At 37.5% G+C, this 18,724-nt stretch overlaps 1 protein-coding gene across 1 annotated transcript in view; it reads right to left on the bottom strand.

Moving 5' to 3' along the window:
* The window catches only part of SIPA1L1 (signal-induced proliferation-associated 1 like 1), a gene marked incomplete at its 5' end in the record, with an annotated part of 66,166 nt that extends 52,213 nt beyond the window's left edge, over positions 1–13,953 (bottom strand). The window contains 3 exons of the mRNA XM_009700821.1: positions 5,382–5,556; positions 12,929–13,117; positions 13,774–13,953. Of these exons, the coding sequence (XP_009699123.1) occupies positions 5,382–5,556; positions 12,929–13,117; positions 13,774–13,953 (544 nt within the window). The remainder of the gene's footprint in view (positions 1–5,381; positions 5,557–12,928; positions 13,118–13,773) is intronic.
* Between the last annotated feature and the right edge of the window lie 4,771 nt (positions 13,954–18,724).

Here is an 18,724-nt window from a genome sequence, read left to right as displayed (position 1 = left end):
GGGGAAGAGAGGAAAAGAATAAAGCAATTCTGACAAATAATATGCTGGAACACCACCTATGCATTTAAGCCAAACTTTCAACTTTCCTGGAAAGACTTCATTTCAGGCAGAAAAGGGTTCTTTCTCAGAACAGTACTGGTTCTGTGAATTAAGTAATAAGGCTACAGTCCAAATGACACATTTAATGATTCCAATAATTTCCAAGTACTTCACAGCTTAAATCCCTGTTACTCATAATCAACTACAAACAGCAGTCCATATCCACTACAGATTGTGCATCTTTCTCACCATTCAGATTTCTTCTTTCTTACAAGTCCAGAATACTTTTCCTGAAGTACAGCACAATAACTACAGGTGTTTGCTTAAAATCAAACCATTGCCATTGCAGTAAAATCCAAGACTGCGCACTGGAATAGTATCCATCATTTCAAGGTCAGAACTGTAAGCCAGCACTGCAATCTACTTTGGTTTCCTTGTATTTAACAAAGGCTTCACAGATCTACAAATTCATTAGCACCTTTAAAATTGAAGACATCCCTTCCTGCCATCAGTTTATGGCATACTTGTTGATGCTGTCTTCTCAGTCTCGTCCCATGACTGGACTTGGTTACTTAGCTGAAGACTTATCTGATCTTCTTTTCCTTCCACCATTATTCACCTTTAAAAATTCACCTTATTCTTCTGTCTTTCCAATGTTTCTCATCTATCTTCACAAGGACTGTCTTAACAACCCCCCATTTAAGTGTTTTTTTCCAACACCAACAGTGCTCAAAACTGTGACTGACACCAACAGCATACTGCTGAAAAAATTCACCTCACTGAAGCCACAGGACCTTGTCAGCCTGCTTCTACAGCAGCTTTTAAAAGTTCTGCACTAGAAAATTGTCTAAAAACCAGTACAAGTAGAAAATCTAACTCGGTGTTTCAAAGGAAAATATGTTCAACGAAGTGTAGGAAAACAAATAATAAATTATACTGACGAGGCAGGAGAAGGAACAGCCATTGCTACAAACTGCCGCAGTGCTCATAATGAAAGGCACAAGAACAAGAAGTTTCAGAGCTCAATGCCGTTCCCATCTACCTTGGCTGTTAAAAAGCCCTGCTTTATTTCTAGTTTCTCCTAGTTATTAGCCCAAATAGCCAGCACCTGTCAAACTTGCTCTCCTTTCTGTTATACACAAGGATTACACCAAGCACTCATGTTCAGCTTCTGTAATATCCAAGTCATTTTCAGACACTATTCCCGAGGACAGAATCCTTCATTTTGTAACATACAACACGTGTAACACAAACATGGAGAAATGCAGATGGACTTCCCTCCATCCCCATTTCCACTTCTTAAAGCAATCGAGGAACCTCTGATCTCCTATGGCTATTGGGCTCCCGGTAAAGGTCTCAGATCCAACAGTAAGCCTATTCTTACTTCCATGCGGTTAAAAAGATGTTAAATAGTACAAGATAAGAAGGTAATCTAATGTTTTATTTCATTAGAAACATTGGGGTTTATTGACAACTCCTAAATGAAATGTCAATTTGAAGTCCATTCATTCCCTAGACTTTTTTATCTATTTCATAACTTCTGTGCTGTTTTTATATTCTTCTCATGTCTTAACCAAAAAGTCATGCAGTATAAACACCAAATCAGAAATCTACCATTATTAGCTAAGTTTACAATCTCATCAAATAGATAATTCGTATACTTCTCAATTCACATTAATCAATCTTCTCCATTTCCTTCACCAACCACACTGCTGCTCTGCTGGACACGGACACACATGCCAGGTGACCAGGCCTAGCATTATCCAGCTGATTCCATTTACCAATTTAAAATACTGAGAAATAAGCCTAAGTGAGGGGGAGGGAAATAAAACATGTATTACAACTAGAAAACAAAGTTAAACGACTGAAGTTATAATTTGAAAGATTATTGTGATGTTTATTACTTTAAAGTGATGCCCACAAACTTCCTAGCAGCTGTGGGATAGATGATATTTTCAAGCTCTATTTGCTATCCAAAGTTTGCAGGCTGCCAGGAGATAGACTGCTTCCCCTCCGGTAATTCTAGAAATACACAAAACTTTAAAAGTAGCAGCTCTTTTCCACAGTGGCACTGGCAGAGATCCAAAGCTAGAGCCCCTAAAGGATCCAATATACTTAAATAGGATTCCAGTTAATAGGATGCATGAGAGTCCTCCTTTTAAAAATTGGTTCTGTTACGGATACTTACCAATTAGGCCTCTAATTCTAAAAATTTCTAAGAACAACAACTGTTCTGAAACTGCCTTTTGCAAGAGCAACTGTACTTTTCTAAATTTGCATAAATTAAAAACATCTTGTGAAAATTTCCAGAGTACATATACAAAGCAGCCTCCCTCCACGCTGAGATAATCTGTCATCGTGTCTTACATCATGCATCTGCTTTTCATAGGTTGCAAATATCATCAAAGGTATAGGAACTAGCAAAGCAGCCTATGTAGCTCTGACCTTTCTTGCAAGTTAATGAACAGACATTTGTTTCTAAGAGCATTCTTACAATCAACTGTGCTGACATTAAATGGAATTTTTATGCAGGAAAATTTCCTGAGTAATGTATTTCATGAGTATTTCATGACAGTGATCTCCAGCAACAGAAGAGCGCAGAGCTGGAAAAGGGAGAAGCTTGCTTCCTAGCTGTAGACCTAGCTGTTTTAACAAAACCCTATAAACCTAAGTCATGGTAAAAACCACAGCCGCCTCCTTTGCAGGCCTTTCTGCGTTAGAACCAAGGCAGAAAAGACTGGTTGATTACTTAGGGTAACAATTTAAGATGTATTGCCTGTCTGTATTCTGCTTTTCACATATTCCCCATACCTGAGATGCAGCTCTTGCATCCATCTCTGGTTTTTAATATTTTGCCTACCACAAAGTGATGTTTGGGTTTTTTGCCATTTCCTATGCAGAATATGCAATAAGAGTTTCCGAACGTAGCTATCCAAAGAGCTTAGTGTTGTGCCCCCAAAATACCACCTTCTCTTCCACCATTTCCAGTCTGTGCTTTGCATACTGGCAGAAAGGAAAACATAGCACCATCATAATCAACTACAAAAGTTGTTGCTGTTGTTCACATTTGCTGCTGTCTAAACCTGCTTGTCAAGAACTCATGTACGCTGTGCAATCCTGTGTTTGCTCAGTGAGCCTGCAGACAACATAACCCAAAAGATTTCAGACAACGGAGGAGCTACGAAGCAGTTCTAGCTGATGAGGTCCCACACATGAGCTTGTAAACCTTGACTGAAAGAAAATGTAGGAAACCCTTCATGCAAGCAGCAGTTTCCACTCAGCATCCCCCTTCCTCTCTGATCAGAGTGAAGTGTTCATATAAAACCTTTTTGTATTTTTAGGTACAGAATGGAGCGAGTAGGTCTACTGGGCAAAGTGAAAAAGATATGTCAGCTCCCAACATGGAGTAGAAAACCTTATTACAAGAAGACAACTCTTAAAACCAGGAGAGATTCAGTCAACTGAAAGTTCACATACATGTCTATTCAACGAGTGCTAGATTGTAGTACGTAAAATCAAAACTTGACAAAATTCTTTCCTCAAGTCAGAAGCAACAAGAAGGAACTGAAACATTACCGGAAAATTCTGCTGTTTAGAAGAAAATTTCAAACAAGTACTTAAGACACAGTTACAGTTTTTATGGGTATATCTGAGCAGATGAATCAACTCTTAATCATACAGCATTTACATGTACTAGAAACCAGTGTGAGTGGACTGACACCAAAAAAATTATTTTTTTTTCAGATGTCTTAACTAAACCAGAAGAAAGGGAAGAGAGGATTTTACTTTACCTACTGAAAGTAACAAGGAGGTCAGTATATAAAAACAGAAGCTATGAAATAATAAATATGTTCTCTGTTTTCTATACACATTTGATTTTTGACCTAGCTTATTTTTCTAACTGATAAAATAACACTTTAGAGCTGCAGAAAAGGAAAACCCAGCCTGAGAATTATTATATATTTCCAGTAAAGGCAAGAAAATGTTATGCCAAAAAACTGCCTGGATCTCATCTGAAGTTATGTATTAAAGCAACTGAATTCAAACTTGGATAGGTGTAGAGGAAGGTTACCAGGTAATACTGCGGGGTGGTGGGCCAGAGAAATCCATGTCTCCCATACCAATAAGAGAAACTTGGCTTATTAAGGGTAACATCACAAAAGCATAGAGAAGACACAACTGCAACGTGTAAATGTGCTCAAGGGAGTAAATACAACAGACAGAATGTAACTATTGCAACTAAAAGGAAGTGGGCTCAATGGTCAGTGTGTTAGAAATAGGTATTCATTTTTGTTTAAAACTACAGTAAGTTTTATAACTCTCCTAGGAGGGATGATTAGGCTGATCAAGAGCAGCCTGAAAAGATGGCAACAGGAGCCCTATAAGAATTAAGGACATAAGGTAGAATGGTGGAGCACTAAAGCACAGCAAGTTACTGTATTTGTGATAGGAGATCCAGGACAAGAGCACAGTTTTTGCTGCATCAAAGCTGATGAATGCTTTTCAGCTTTCATGAATCAACTCATTAATTTCCTTTGCTGCAAGTGAGCAAAATAGCAGAAGATTTCCATAGGAACTGGTTAGTTTCAATACTCAAAGAAAAGGAAGACAGGCCAAAATTTCCCCGAGTATTTTAAAAATTGATACACAAATTGAATAAGGCACGCGCTAGCTGATAAACAGGTATTTCAGAAGCTTGATTCCAAAAGTAGGGAGTTTCTTTTGCAGATACTGTCACCCAAGATCATCTTTCCACTGCATTTTTGTTGCAATATGTTTTACAGTTAAAGCAGATAATATAACTGCCAAATCCCGTTTAATTTCCATAACTCAAAAGAAAAATCACAGAGGGAAGAATACATTTAATAGCAGGAGTAAAACAAAGCAGCCCAGAAGAAAAACTGTACGCAAGAGACACAGCAGAAAAGCAACAGATCAACTTGTCAAGGTGGAGTTACACAGATGGATTCTCAAAACTTAAGACAGTCTATTAGCATATCATTAAAAAAAAATTATGACATACCAACTGTATTGATCAGGCTTTAGACAACACACTGATGATGGATTTACAATGTCAGTAATGGTTCCATAGTTACTGGTTTCTTGTTGCAGTTCTACTGATTGTTTCATACCAAACTAGTACAAAACTCGAATAATTATCAGAACTGAAAGACCATATGGGTATGGGTCAAATTACATACTTGCTCTGCTTTCACCTCTAATACTGAGCAACTGTCTTCCTATAGCAAAGAGGTTATCTTTAAGAACTCTCCATAAAGTCAGTTAGCAACCATATGATGCATTTTGTTCATTTAAGGGGGAAAAAAATGAAAAAGCCTTACTCTTTGTATCCAGCTGAGCACGATATTTTTCAAATCCCTTGAGTCGAACTCGTTCTCCCAAGAGCTGCAGAAACTCTTCAAATGCTGGACCTGCTGATTCATTATTATACATTTCCTCTTCTGTGCTTTGCCCAGCTTTGCAGTACATGATACCCACCTTCAGTTGGTAACTTAACTGCAAAGGTAAAAAGATTAAAATCTTATATGTATACCAAGTGATGCAGCAACTTATTTATTGAGTTCACTTCACATTTTTTAATAAACCCATAATTTGCAAAGAAAAAAATACCTAATTATCAGTCTAATTTCAAATGTTAGTCTAGTTCCAAATACTTTCATTGTTTTCCACTAATTCTCCCAGTGATGGCATATTTCATCTGAAGATGTCAAAATGCTTTCTGAAGTGAAACAATCATTAATGTTCCTTATTTTCAGGAGGACAACACTGCAGCTTGCAAATGGTGAATGTCTTACATTAAGCCACATGGAAAGTGCTGTCTGAGCAATGCCAGGAACATGACTCTTACTCTTAGGCTGGTACCATGGTTACTATGCTATGCCAGACCTTCCACGCAGAAGGATAGGGCACAGCATGTGCTCATTTCTATAATAAGTGACAAAATTAACATTCCCTCACTTCAAAGAGAAGATAAAAATTATTCACCTATTAGTACATTCACCTGTTAGCAATGTTGAAAGAGTCTATGGCATTCAGTTGGCCTTCTCCGACTTAAAAATGCAGTAATAAAGAAAACAGCTAAAAGAGAAATTCTGGTAATACTTTAAAGATACTATTTACTAGCATAGAAATTCAAATATATTTCTGCTTTTTAGTTCGATTTTTCCTCTAATTTGGTGTTTGACATTCCTAATACAGCAGAGACTGAAGATGTGAATAAAGTAATTTTTTACCCAACGATACTTGTGACTCTTCAAAGCAAACTGTTCCCACCAATTCCACATCAATGCACACACAAAAAGGACCACATCTGTGCCCTTTATGTCTGGACTACAGAGACAGAAGTTACAGAAGGGAAGAAAGCAGCACCCACAGTCATTTACTGCTGTCTCTAAAACAAATTTCACAAGCAGGAACTCTGACTGGTAGAACGCAAAGGAGAGCCTTGGAGTTTACACATGTAATTCATCCAGTAAAAACGCATACTTACTGCACGGTAAATAATCTCTCCTCCCACACACAAATTTCTTCAGAGGCTCCATTTTAAATAAATACCAAGCAGATCTGCCAGAGCAAAATCACAAGAAAATCTACCAAAACTGGCAAGAGATTTACAAGTTTGGTCTACAGGTTAGTGGAAAGTGAAAACAGTTGTGTGCAAGCGCACTGGAAGCAAAGTCATGTGAATATACTGTGATTTGCTCTCAAAGCTTCTATCACAGGTCGTGAGACAAAAGGTTTTAGAATTTGCTGGGATGATGTGGACACACATAATTAAACTGGAATTTATTAATTTTAACTTATTATATTTATGGTGGGATAATTTAAAAGCCCTCAGAAGTGGTCCTACTCTGTCTCTAATTAAAGTAAATTTTAAAACTAAAAAACTCTGAAAACTGCAACTTTACTGTATACTTCTTTTACTACCAAGGATGAATGGTGACAGGGATAAAGTATTAGCAGTAGGAAAACAAGGAGGGGAAAAAAAAAAAGGGGTAAATATTAACCTGGCTTGATTACTCCTGTTGAAGAAGTTAAGCATATGTAATGAGTCACAGTTCTAGTCTGTTTCTTTTTTCCCCTCCAGAACATCCCTTATTTTATCATTTGACACAATGACTACCTGACTTGCATCCTCTAAACATGTCCAAATTTCTTATGATAAAATAAGAGTACAGCATAGAATCATAGAATGGTTTGGCTGGAAGAGACCTTAAAGACCATCCAGTTCCGACCCTCCTGCCATGGGCAGGGACACCTTCCACCAGACCAGGTTCCTCAAAGCCCCATCCAACCTGGCCTTGAACACTTCCAGGGATGGGGCATCCACAGCTTCTCTGGGCAACCTGTGTCAGTGCCTTACCAGCCTCACAGTAAAGAACTTCTTTCCAATATCTAGTCTAAATCTTCCCTCTTTCAGTTTAAAATTGTTACCCCTCGTCCTATCCCTACATGCCCTTGTAAAAAGTCCCTTCTCATCTTTCCTGTAGGCCCCCTTTAGGTACTGGAAGGCTGCTCTAAGGTCTCCCCAGAGCCTTCTCTTCTCCAGGCTGAACAACCCCAACTCTTTCAGTCTGTCCTCATCTCAATCTATTTCTTTGAAAGAAACATTCACAAGTCAACTTCCAAAGTTGCAACTGAAAGAAAAAAAATAGGTTTTGTGCCTTGAAGTAATGTTTCTATTTCCTTTTCTCTCATTGTTTTTCTGTGTAACTAGAAATGAAATATGCTCTTTCAGCACTAGAGACCCAACCAAAAACATTCACCTTTAAGAGTGAAGATTGCATATTTTGGGCACCTTGAAGCAAAGGTACTTATTGGTAAAACAAATACTGAACATGTGCAAATTAATGTTACAATTTATTATGATGATTATTTATTTCAACTCTCCATTCATTAAAAAAATACAAAAAATTCAAAACAACCAGCAGTGTACACAGTGCTGAAAACAATCCAGATGCAACAAAAAAAAGCATGTGCCATCCATCTGTAAAACATTCTGCGTGACAACTGTTTGATTAAGATGTAAATTTTCTCAGGAATCATGGGAGCTAGATGAGGTTTGTGGGTACATTTCTATGATCTCTGCTTAGCTAGCGAACTACATGATCCCACTCACTGCAAGCTTATTGTGCATCACAGCAGCCAAACGTAGCGCCTTGCTGACAGGGCTATGTGCTCTCACAGTGAACATGGACCAGCTACTGCTGACGTGTGGGAAGGGAGGAGAGAGGAGGGGAGAGAGGAGAGGAGAGAAGAGAGGAAAGGTGGTGAGAGGTGGCACTGCTGCCGCTCCTGCCACAACCACTGCCATCACTTGTCGCATCATCAGTAGCAGGTCCTGTCTTGGACCGTTCAGGCCACATTTGCTGTTCAGAAAAGCTCTCTGTCCACTCCCAAGGAAATACAATGGATGGAAGCGTTTCATGGGACCAGAACGCCTTAGAGCACAGTGCTAATTACAACAGTTTCTAGTAATTTAATTTAAACAAGTTAGAACAAAGAAAGCCATTCTCACCAAGCACACCTACACTAAGCTTCAGTTTTGGGTGAAAGAAGTATTTTTTTCGTAATGGGATCTGCAGCATCCACAAGAAACCAAACAATGGTCCTTTATTGCTTTGAAAATGTCAACCTAAAAGTAAGGAGGGACTACGCAAAGAGCAGGATATGCCTTCTAGTTGTGTTCTTAGATTTGCTGAACTTCAAAAAAAGTTCCATAAGGACAACACAAGCTGGTATTTCTGAATCAAAAAAAGTGGATCTGGGGGAAGAAAGGCATGCAGCCCCCATTACTACATCTCCTGATAAATCTAGGATCCTTAGAAGTGTATTAACTCCAAGTAAAAGCTAAAAAAGGAGTTTAAGGATGAATTCTGCTGTGGTAAAACTCCTAAAGTAGCAGCTTGATTTTAATAATCTAAAAGTATTTACATATTTATATATCTGGGAAAAGTGCACTTCAAGTATTTGTCTAGCACCCAGTGAAAGACAGTGGAAAGCCTATCTTGGATTTAACCAGTCAGCAAGTTTATAATATAAACACAGAACTGTATTAAAAACTGACTGATGTTTCACAGTATTTCTGTGAACGAGGAACTGTCAAAGACAAAACTTCTACTGGAATAAATCAGTAATTGCCCTGATATTCAAATTTTGAAATAATATTTGGAAGTAAACCTAAAGTAAGTTACCATGAACTCTGCATTCAAGGCAAAGATTAGTAGATGGTAATTAGCCAGGAAGCTAGCACTGCCCTATGGAACAACTGGATGGCTTTTTAACACAGAACCAATCAAATGAATGCATTTTAACAAAGCAAATAAAAGAATAGTTAGGTGACAAGCAAGGTCAATTGCAACACCGATACAAAATGGGGGCAAGAAGAATATTCCCATTCCGACACTGGATGCCACATGCAGATATTGAAAGAGTAGCAGAGACAGAGCTCAGCCATAGAAGTGATATGAAATTCAGAGAAAATATGTTGCAGTGAAAGACTTGAAAAGTACAATCTGTTTAGTTTATCATAAACAAGACCAACAGATGATTTAATCACTGCATACAAAAACCTTTGCTGGAAAAAATCTCACACCAAAATGACTCTTAAGATGCAGCAAAGATATCAGATGTCTGGAAGCCAAAAGCAGATAAATTCAAATAAAGAACTGCAAACTCTTAAATATGAAAACAACCAACTGCTCTAAAACCTCAAGTATAAAAAAAAGATAGTCTATCTTAATCAAAACTGGTGCATGTGAATTTGCCTCAATGAAGGGGTTACTGGGTGAAATTTAATAGCTAAGTCAGGCTAAGGTCACTTTCTAGTCTTAACTCTTCAATTTACAGAACATCTTATTTGCTATATCAAACAGGCACCTGTTCATGCTCTAATGAAACAGTGCGACACTCGGCAAGAAGTGATAAACATTCTGTGTACCTAATTAGTAGAGCAGCTGTTAACCAAATTTTTCTGTTAGCTTCGAATTGATAAAAAAATGCAGCTTCTAATTAGTACAGAATGTGCTTATCTTTTTCTGTTAGAAGTGTCAAACTGTTTCATTACCACAAAAACAGAAAATACTTTGATGTAGATAATACAATTTTAGCTATCACTGGTCCTTAACTATTTTCAAAAAGCTAAGTAGTAACAGAAAACCATACTATTCACCATATTGTGCGAGCTTAATGACATATAGGATATGAAATGAGGATAATTTAACCTCACACTTTTTCAGTTATAACTGACTTCTGAAGCAAATTATGCTAAATTTACTTTCCAAATTCAGTATTTACTAGAAATAATTCTGGATTTTTTTTTTTAAAAGAACTTTCTGCTTGATTTTTTTTTTCTTTGTGAAGATTTTGCCACCAAAACCATTGAGATTTCAGGTTCTTGATGGGCATATCTGGAAGGTACTGATCCTTGAATCCAAAGGCTCACTTAAGGAACCATGTTGAATTAAATTCCATTTTCTCCACTGCTGAAACAGAAAACTTTGGAAAGAGATTGAAAGATAGCCTTGAGTCTTCAAGTGCCTGACAAACTTGATTCTGGATGAAGGGCAGATTAGGTTTAGGCTCAGGTAACAAATCATAAACACTTAATGTGTGTATATTTGGAATCACTGCTTCAATCACCTAATGAAAACGCTCAGGTCTTCAACTTACTAGGATCTCATCATGCGGAAAAGAATAGTCATACTGAGCAGCATAAGCATCTAAAGATTCTGTCCTTCTTTTAGCAGGCTGTACAGTAAACTTAGAATCATAGAATCATTATGGTTGGAAGAGACCTCAAAGATCATCAAGTCCAACCGTAAAAACTTATCTCCCCTCAACCTTATGTGCTCTCTGGCTGACCGCAGTGTTGTTCTCTGCAGGAGCAAATAACCACAGGCAGGAGATACAGCTGATGCAGAGTATACTTGAATTTCCAAGAGACATTTAACAAAGCTTTTTCTTCAAAAGGTCTTAAAACCCCTAAATAACCAGGGTACTGAAACAGGAACTCACTTAGACATGTAACTGGCTAAAAGACAGAAAGGAGCTGAAGAAAATGATCAGTAGAGTAAGGCAGGGATCTGAACTTGGACATACAATACGCAACACATACTTTAGCAGTCTGACAGAGGTGATAAATAGTAAGGTAACGAAGTTTGCTAACATTACTGAGTTATTACTCTACAGTATTGGAGTTGAAGATTGGCTATGAGCCACTAAAGGAACTTATGATAGTGGATAAGTGGGCAAAAGAATGGCAGACGAACCTCAGTGCAAGTAAAGTTTGAAGTGATCTATGTGGTACAAAGACAATCAACTTTGTATCTACAGCAATGGGCTCTCACTTATACTCCTAAGGAAGAGGATCTTGGGTGTTCATTTAAAGATACTTTCAGTGTTCAGTAGTAGCCATAAAGCAAATAAAATATTAGTAATTATTGGAGAGGGAAGAGATAAGAAAGCATACTAAACCACATTTCTTCCCCATTCTCAAAACTGCACTGTTTTAAAATGGATGTAGGAGAGGAGAAGGGGAACTGGAAAAACTCCAGAGAGGCAAAAGCATGATTAGAAGCACAGAACAACTTCTACATGAGAAATGACTACATAAAGTCAGACTCATCAAACCAGTAAAGCAGAGGGGTAGGATAGACAGCCCTATAAAAGCCTACAAACTATCAGGAGTTAGGAAAGTATCACTCCAGGCTCATCCTGTTCCCATACTCTTAGTCAGGCACCCACTGTTGGTCATGGTCAGTCACAATACTGGGCTGCACCTAGCTTGGGCTGACCACACACAACCCTGTCAGTCTGGATGCCCTGCGATAGCCACAGCTACCCATTTCTTCATCCTCTTGTATTGTGTTCTTAGTGAAATAGATGAAGTTCTGAAACTAACTAGAGAACAAAGTGTGTTTGCTCAAGTTTTGCTTCTGGTAGGTATTTATTTGAGGATTCTCTATCTTGTCCATTTTCATAATCAAACCACAAGGCTGACAAAATCTCCATGACAGTCACTTATAAGCCTGTTTAGAATAGCTGTATCCTCTCCCTTGTGGGGCAGATGATGATTAGACCGTTTTCAATATTATGATGGCAATGTTAGACTGACAGCAAGAAGAAATAATAACATAGACGTTAATTCTGTACAGGAAAGGCTAATCACGAGGAGCAAAAAGGACCAGGAGAGAGAGACAGTCTCAGTACTTACAGCTGTTAAATATCACTGTCAAAGTTTTTAATCATAAAATTCACTTTATTCATGGACTTCATTTTGCGAAGTTTAAGCTATATAGCTAACGAACTTCAGTTCTACCTTTAAGAGACCAAGGGACTAGGACCTAACTGAAAACCACTTGTATGAAGAGAAGGGTTAGAACATTTTGCCATGTAGTTTGTTTCAAGTGAAGAAAAAAAAAAAAAGAAGAGAGAGACAGGGAGCACCCTGGTAATCGTTATGCCAATACAATATTACAACAAAACATACAGTAACATAGGAGATTTCTATTCTCATTATAATAACAGTAAGAAAACCAGAACAGAACTCCCTCCTCCCCTCAGTCTTTGAAAAACAATCACTTAGTCTCTTTTAAAGTAAATTAAAATGGACAATTGCTGTAACATTAATCTAAAACTTTAGACTACTTAGAGCAATTAATTTGATTTCATACATACCAAATACTCTGCAAAACTTGGAGGAAAGACATGCAACAATAACTCTCCCTACAGATGACAAGCTTCAGGTTAAATGAGGCATTTTAATAGACTAGCTCTAATCACTTAAAGCTAAAAGGTAATTTTGCAGTTCATGGCAGTAATCTGACAGTTTAAGACAATTTGTCTTGTTCTATAACTCTGCACTTACCCCTTGTTCATCCAGCTTCATAAGCTGTTCTGTGACTTTTGGCGTGTTGAAGGCCAGCCTTAGGCAATGGATATTCAGCTCAGGAACCACATACTCCAGCACTTCTTTTAGGGGAAGTCCCCTGGCTGTGCAATGCTTTGCAGTTGAAGGGATAGCATCTTCCAGCACAGAGCCTCTTAATGTCATAAGCTGAGCATACAAAACAAAAATAGTTTATATATTAAATTATGCACTGTGAAAAGGCTGACGAGCAATAGCAGTGGAGCCAAATGTACTATTTTTCCAATTCCCAAGAGAGATTTAGGACATTAAGTAACTTACGTTGTGTGAAACAGACACCGACATACAAAATGTCACTCACTCTGGTAGCTAACAGTAGTCAGAATATTTCAAATGATTCATGAGCTTTAAGTTTTACAGGAAACTAATACTTGGAAAAGATTAGTAGCAGTATTTCTAGCAGTGCATTTCAAAGTACAAAAGTACACTTCTCGGGTCTACCCACCATCACATATAAAAATGCAGGAAGTAATTTCCCTTCTCTTTGCTTGCTTCTAGCTAATATAGCTCCAGTAACTTTCTCAAGCTTTAGCCAAAACAGCCTTCACAGTTTCCTCTGTACTGGATGTTACGGAATACCTCACTCACCGATAACATTCACTTGTATTCTGTGTAATTGAAACATGCGACATAACTTTGTCAGGAGATTCCTTGACTATACATATGTAGAAGAGACAGAAATCTGCTGTGTGCTGTGTGCTGAAAAGCACACAAACCCCACACATACCACCTGGTTTTGCCTGCTCACTTCCAGCTTCTTTTACTATCGTTCTGGAATTGCTTACCTCACTGGTTCTGAATATGATCCGGTAGTTGTATTGAGGTCCATTTTCTTTGATTTCCTCTGGCTTCTCTCTTCTTATACTCACAGCTACTGGACCCAGGTTCTCATCTGCCCCAAAATAGTTCCAGTGTTCTTGCACACACACAAAAAAAAGAACACAGAAATTAAAGTCTGTCTTACTCTAACACTTCAACTATATTTTCATGCTTAGTTGTTATATTGGAAATAAATTGCCAGCTCCACCAGAGCCAATAAGAGCGTGTCTTCAGTGGTACCAGGATTTCTTTCTCGTGCTTCCCTTCTCTAGTGAGCTCCATTCATACAAGAAGGCTGAAATTCAACATTGCATCTCTGCTTAAACAGGCCTAAAACAGGATACACCTCTTACATTGGCTCTTACATCAAAATCTGTTTCATTCACATTGAGCTAAATAAGTACAACCAATTCCCCCTCCCCCCAAAAAATAAAACCAAGGAAGCCAAATGCGCCAAAGTGTGAAACTCACCACTCTATGTTAAAATGAGAGTGGCAAACAATTGTACTTAGCAAAGAATGTCACTCACTCACTTTTGTAGGGAAAAAACAAAAAACAGTCAAAGAAGTTACTCAGTTATAAAAGGGGAAAAACTGGTGAAGCTCAAAAAGAAGTTCAAGACTTGTTCATAGTAAGAAAAAAAAATAATCAAAGTATAGTACCATAGAAAAAGAGAATAAAGCACAAGAAACAAAGTGACTAGCATAACTATTTAAATAGTGAAGCGTCGAACAACTCTAAGAATAAATTTAAAGTGCTAAGAGTTGAGGGTAAAACTAGCCTAGTCAGCAAGGTGGCAGAGAGGAGAGTACAGGGCTGCAGAAATTGCTCACTAGCCGAATAGCAGATTATTTGAGATACATTTTTATATTCATTTAACTATATACATGTGAAGCCAAGGTCTATATGAACTATCTTGACTGATGACAGAGGTACATCACCATGAATGCAGCAAAGCTGCACATATCTCAAGTGATAACTAAATTTAAAAATACAATACCTGAAAGGAAAATTTGAGAGAAACTGTTCAAAAAAGTCAAGCATTGTACAAGAAAAATACATCCTATGTTATCTGCATATATGAATGAATGTCTAAATACACAAAAATAGAAAGGTAGAGATATCCGAAAATTCAACAATTCAAAGAAATGTGAAACTCAGTGGAATGAAAAAAGACGTAGTTGCCCTGAAAGGAAACGTAAAAATACTGCCTGAACTACTATATATATATATATTACTTGTTATTCTTAAAACAAGCAGAACTTTAAAACAAGAACTTTAAGAGCAGTCTAATATGAGCTATCCTGCTAGAGAGATAAAATGTAAAGTATTTTAATACTATCATCAAGAACTGCATCTTTAAAGATACTAAAAATAGACACCGAAATACACTCCATCTAAAGTGAACGGCAGTCATTTTTCCAATGAATAATCACTTGCAGTGCTAAAAATGTGAATGCCTCATTTTTTATTCTGTTTATTTTCCAAATTATACTTACTGGTTCTTGCTATACTTTCCTCCAACACACTAAATGCTTTTCAAGTAGATGCTCTCTCCTTATGAACTTCCTTGTGCCTTAGAATTACACTTTTGTCTTCACACAGCTGTCTACCCCTTTAAGCCCTTGGGTGCTCTATTCTATTCCTCAGTGCTCAGTATTTTATTACCCTTTCCTTAAATGTTCTCCATTTAACATTTCAGATCATGCAAGACATAAAAGAAACATGCTCGCAGCATTATAAAGCTGCTTTCTACCAAATTCCTCTGCAAGTCATCAAAAGCCAATATTCTGCACAGAGGTAATTAAGATTCAAAATTCTTTTAATATCTTGTGGAATATCCTGTAAATATTGGCATAAGTTTTGGGTGACTGAATTAGTCATGAGTGGGGAAATTATGAATAAGTTAGACTATCCACATAAGCCTAATTAAATCTTTATACTACTCCACTGATACGAGTCCTGTAAATGCCACAGAGATCTTCTGTTGTTTAAAAACCCAAACCATTTTATTAGCACTCTATCTCTTCTCCTGCTTCCATTAAGTAACTTGCTTTTTTTCAGGATGTTTGTAGCTCAAACAATTTATGGCAGAGGTGATCAATGCAGAAGCAGCAGAGTCATTGAGAACGTGAGATCAATTTTCAATCAGCATCTTATGCATCTTCCAAAACATGAGACAGCTTGGTCATCTCCACATTAAACTGCTTAGTGACTTAAAAACATTGATGTAGCTTTGCTTATACAATAGAGAATTTTAAAGAAAAAAAAGGTATGTTCGCAATACATACTAGAAGGGTCCCAAAATTACATTAGTTTTCTGTACTGACAACTGCACAGATGATAAAATTTGTGTATCTTGCAACCAGTCTAGCCTGCAATTGACAGAATAATTTCTCTTGAGAAAACTCTCCACATCTTGAAAACACATTCAGGAACGCTGGCAAAAGGAACATTTGAAGCCGCGTGAAAATACACATACATTTCTGTATCATTTGATTAAGCTTTTTATCTTGCTCCTATTAATTTGGAAAAAAGGCAGAAAGTGTGGAATTTTACATTTCTCTGCTAACAGGAAACGTCTTTTATTCTCCTTCCCTTCACTCTACACAGGGCAGTCATCTCTCTCGCTCTCCTATGCATCTCCTCAGTTCTCTCCTCTATTCACATTTACTACGGGGCTGTTCATTCTTTACTTCCATCTTTATTCTCTTTCTCCTCTTCTATCCTCCCTCTCCATATTAATTCGGCAGCTACAGTATATACCTCTGTATCTGACTACTTCTCCCTGTGGTACAGAGTTTCTTGCATCTCCACCTGATTTTCCACTACATCCTAAATTTCCTTGGATACAACCATTTTCTCTTTCCTGTAGCAGGAAAAGCAGCAGCAGAATTTAAGTGCACAAAGCTTAATATCCAATCTAAAGGTAGCTAATTAGGAGTTTAATTGTAAAAACAAGGGCATAGCCTCACTGAAAGCAACACTTCTCAAGCTTTATTTCATTTAAACTGCTGTTGAAAAATTATTTAATGAAAAGACATTCAGGAAACAACTAGCAATAGTCATAAGTTAACTTATAAATCCATGGCAAAAAGAAAGAATTAATTCCATGTACCGGGTCATTAAAACAGATTATGCATACTTTTAAAAATAGTTAAATAGTTATCATAATTCAAAAGACATTTCCAGTGCAAGAATCCAAGTGAAAATACTGATTTTCCTGGCAGATATTTGAGTTTTCCTTGCAAAGGAAACCCAAGTACACGCTCTTGATTTTGAGCGAGGAGGTTCTTTTGTGCTTTTATCATGTTTACCTTTGAATATCATATTCAATCGATGTATTTTGTTTAATCAGACCAGAAGTAAAAGTCCCAAGCATTTCACTTCCAAATGAAACTTGGCATCAAGCATTTTCCTCACCCCACCACAGCATTTACAGCACTGGAAAACTCTGTCCAGCAGTTCCCTGGAAAAAGGAGGGCAGCATTTTTCGAGCTTAGTCCTATAATGTCTTCAGACTGTTGCTCAGGACCAGACTGCTAACTGTAAACTCTCTGTAAGTTTAGCCACATACTTGAAAGGTACCGATTTGGGGAAAGAATATGCAGAAATTTAAAGCATTAGAGCAAAGGGGTTTTTTACTGGCTGCCAACAGTTAAAGGAAAGCTGACCAACAGCTCATTCGTTATAAAATCAGCTCAGGAGACTATTTACTTCTCAGTCAAGTCTTTCACTCTAAGCCAGTAGCTCAAATTTGTCCCAAATGGTAACAATATCCACAACTACTACGCGATGATGACCAAAGCTAAATGGACACTCTTGGTTCTTTCCATGAGAACTGTAGTTCCCAGACACAACTGGCAGGACAGAGAGAAGAGAGGGCTCCTCCAGAGCGACATGTTCTCTTTTCTAAGCAGCACTTACACTGATGGAAAAAAATTTTTCCATCCCTACAGTTTTTTTATTGATAATAAATAAGTCTTTAATATCAAGCTACAGATAGGCTAATAAGCATGGCTCTCCTTGAAAAATACTTTATTGCTAATAATTAACCCGTTACCTAAACGTACAAACATTTATAAGACTTAATCCAGAATACATACACAAAGATTTTTACCCATGCATGGGAAAGAAATTCAAGTCTTGATGATAAGTTATGGCCAGACATTCAGAATTTATAAGCAGAAAACAGAAAACATTACAATACTACATAAGTCTGCGGTTTGCTCGTGTCTTAAATATGGTGCCCTGATCTCAACTGGAAAAGGGTCAGAGAAGGGCAACAAAGTATGATTGAGGGAAGTAATATGGTTGAGGCTTATAAAACAAAACATAGCAAGGAAAGGTGAGAAAACCAAACTTTTTCACCTAGCAGTGAGACTGTTTAATCTGATGACCCTAGTTTTCATTCTGGAAGCCAGTAAAAATTGGCTTTTTATGACCAATGTAGTCAATCTGCAGAACATCTTGCTGCTGCAGGAGTACTGTGAATGCTGAAAGTTTATTCAGGGTAACAGACAACTGGATAATTGCCTGGAAAATAAGCACAAAGACTACTGAATACAAATGATGCTATCACCAGGCTAAGTCCATTATCTACACATTTGCAGAGGCTGGCAAAGTACACCCAGAAAGTATCACTACAACTTGGTCCTGTTCTTACTCCTCCAGTATCTGTTGCTGGCCTTTGCCAGAAGACAGAACTAGAAGTCTTGGATTGACCTAAGACAACTCTTCCCTTCTCTGGGAACTGTAATTTTATGTCCAGTAGCAGTGAGAAGGGTTTTGCTTCTCTCTCTTTTTTTTTTTTAACATAAACAGAAGTATTGCAGTCAATAGTATGAAATGGATTGTTGGGGGTAGAAAGTTATGTACTTAAGTAAAAATCTGTCCTGGTTTGGCTAAACAGGGCTA

This window comes from Cariama cristata, unplaced genomic scaffold (genome assembly GCF_000690535.1).
Source record: "Cariama cristata isolate BGI_N322 unplaced genomic scaffold, ASM69053v1 scaffold15465, whole genome shotgun sequence".
Lineage (NCBI taxonomy): Eukaryota > Metazoa > Chordata > Aves > Cariamiformes > Cariamidae > Cariama > Cariama cristata.
This window is presented reverse-complemented; position numbering and strand designations above follow the sequence as displayed.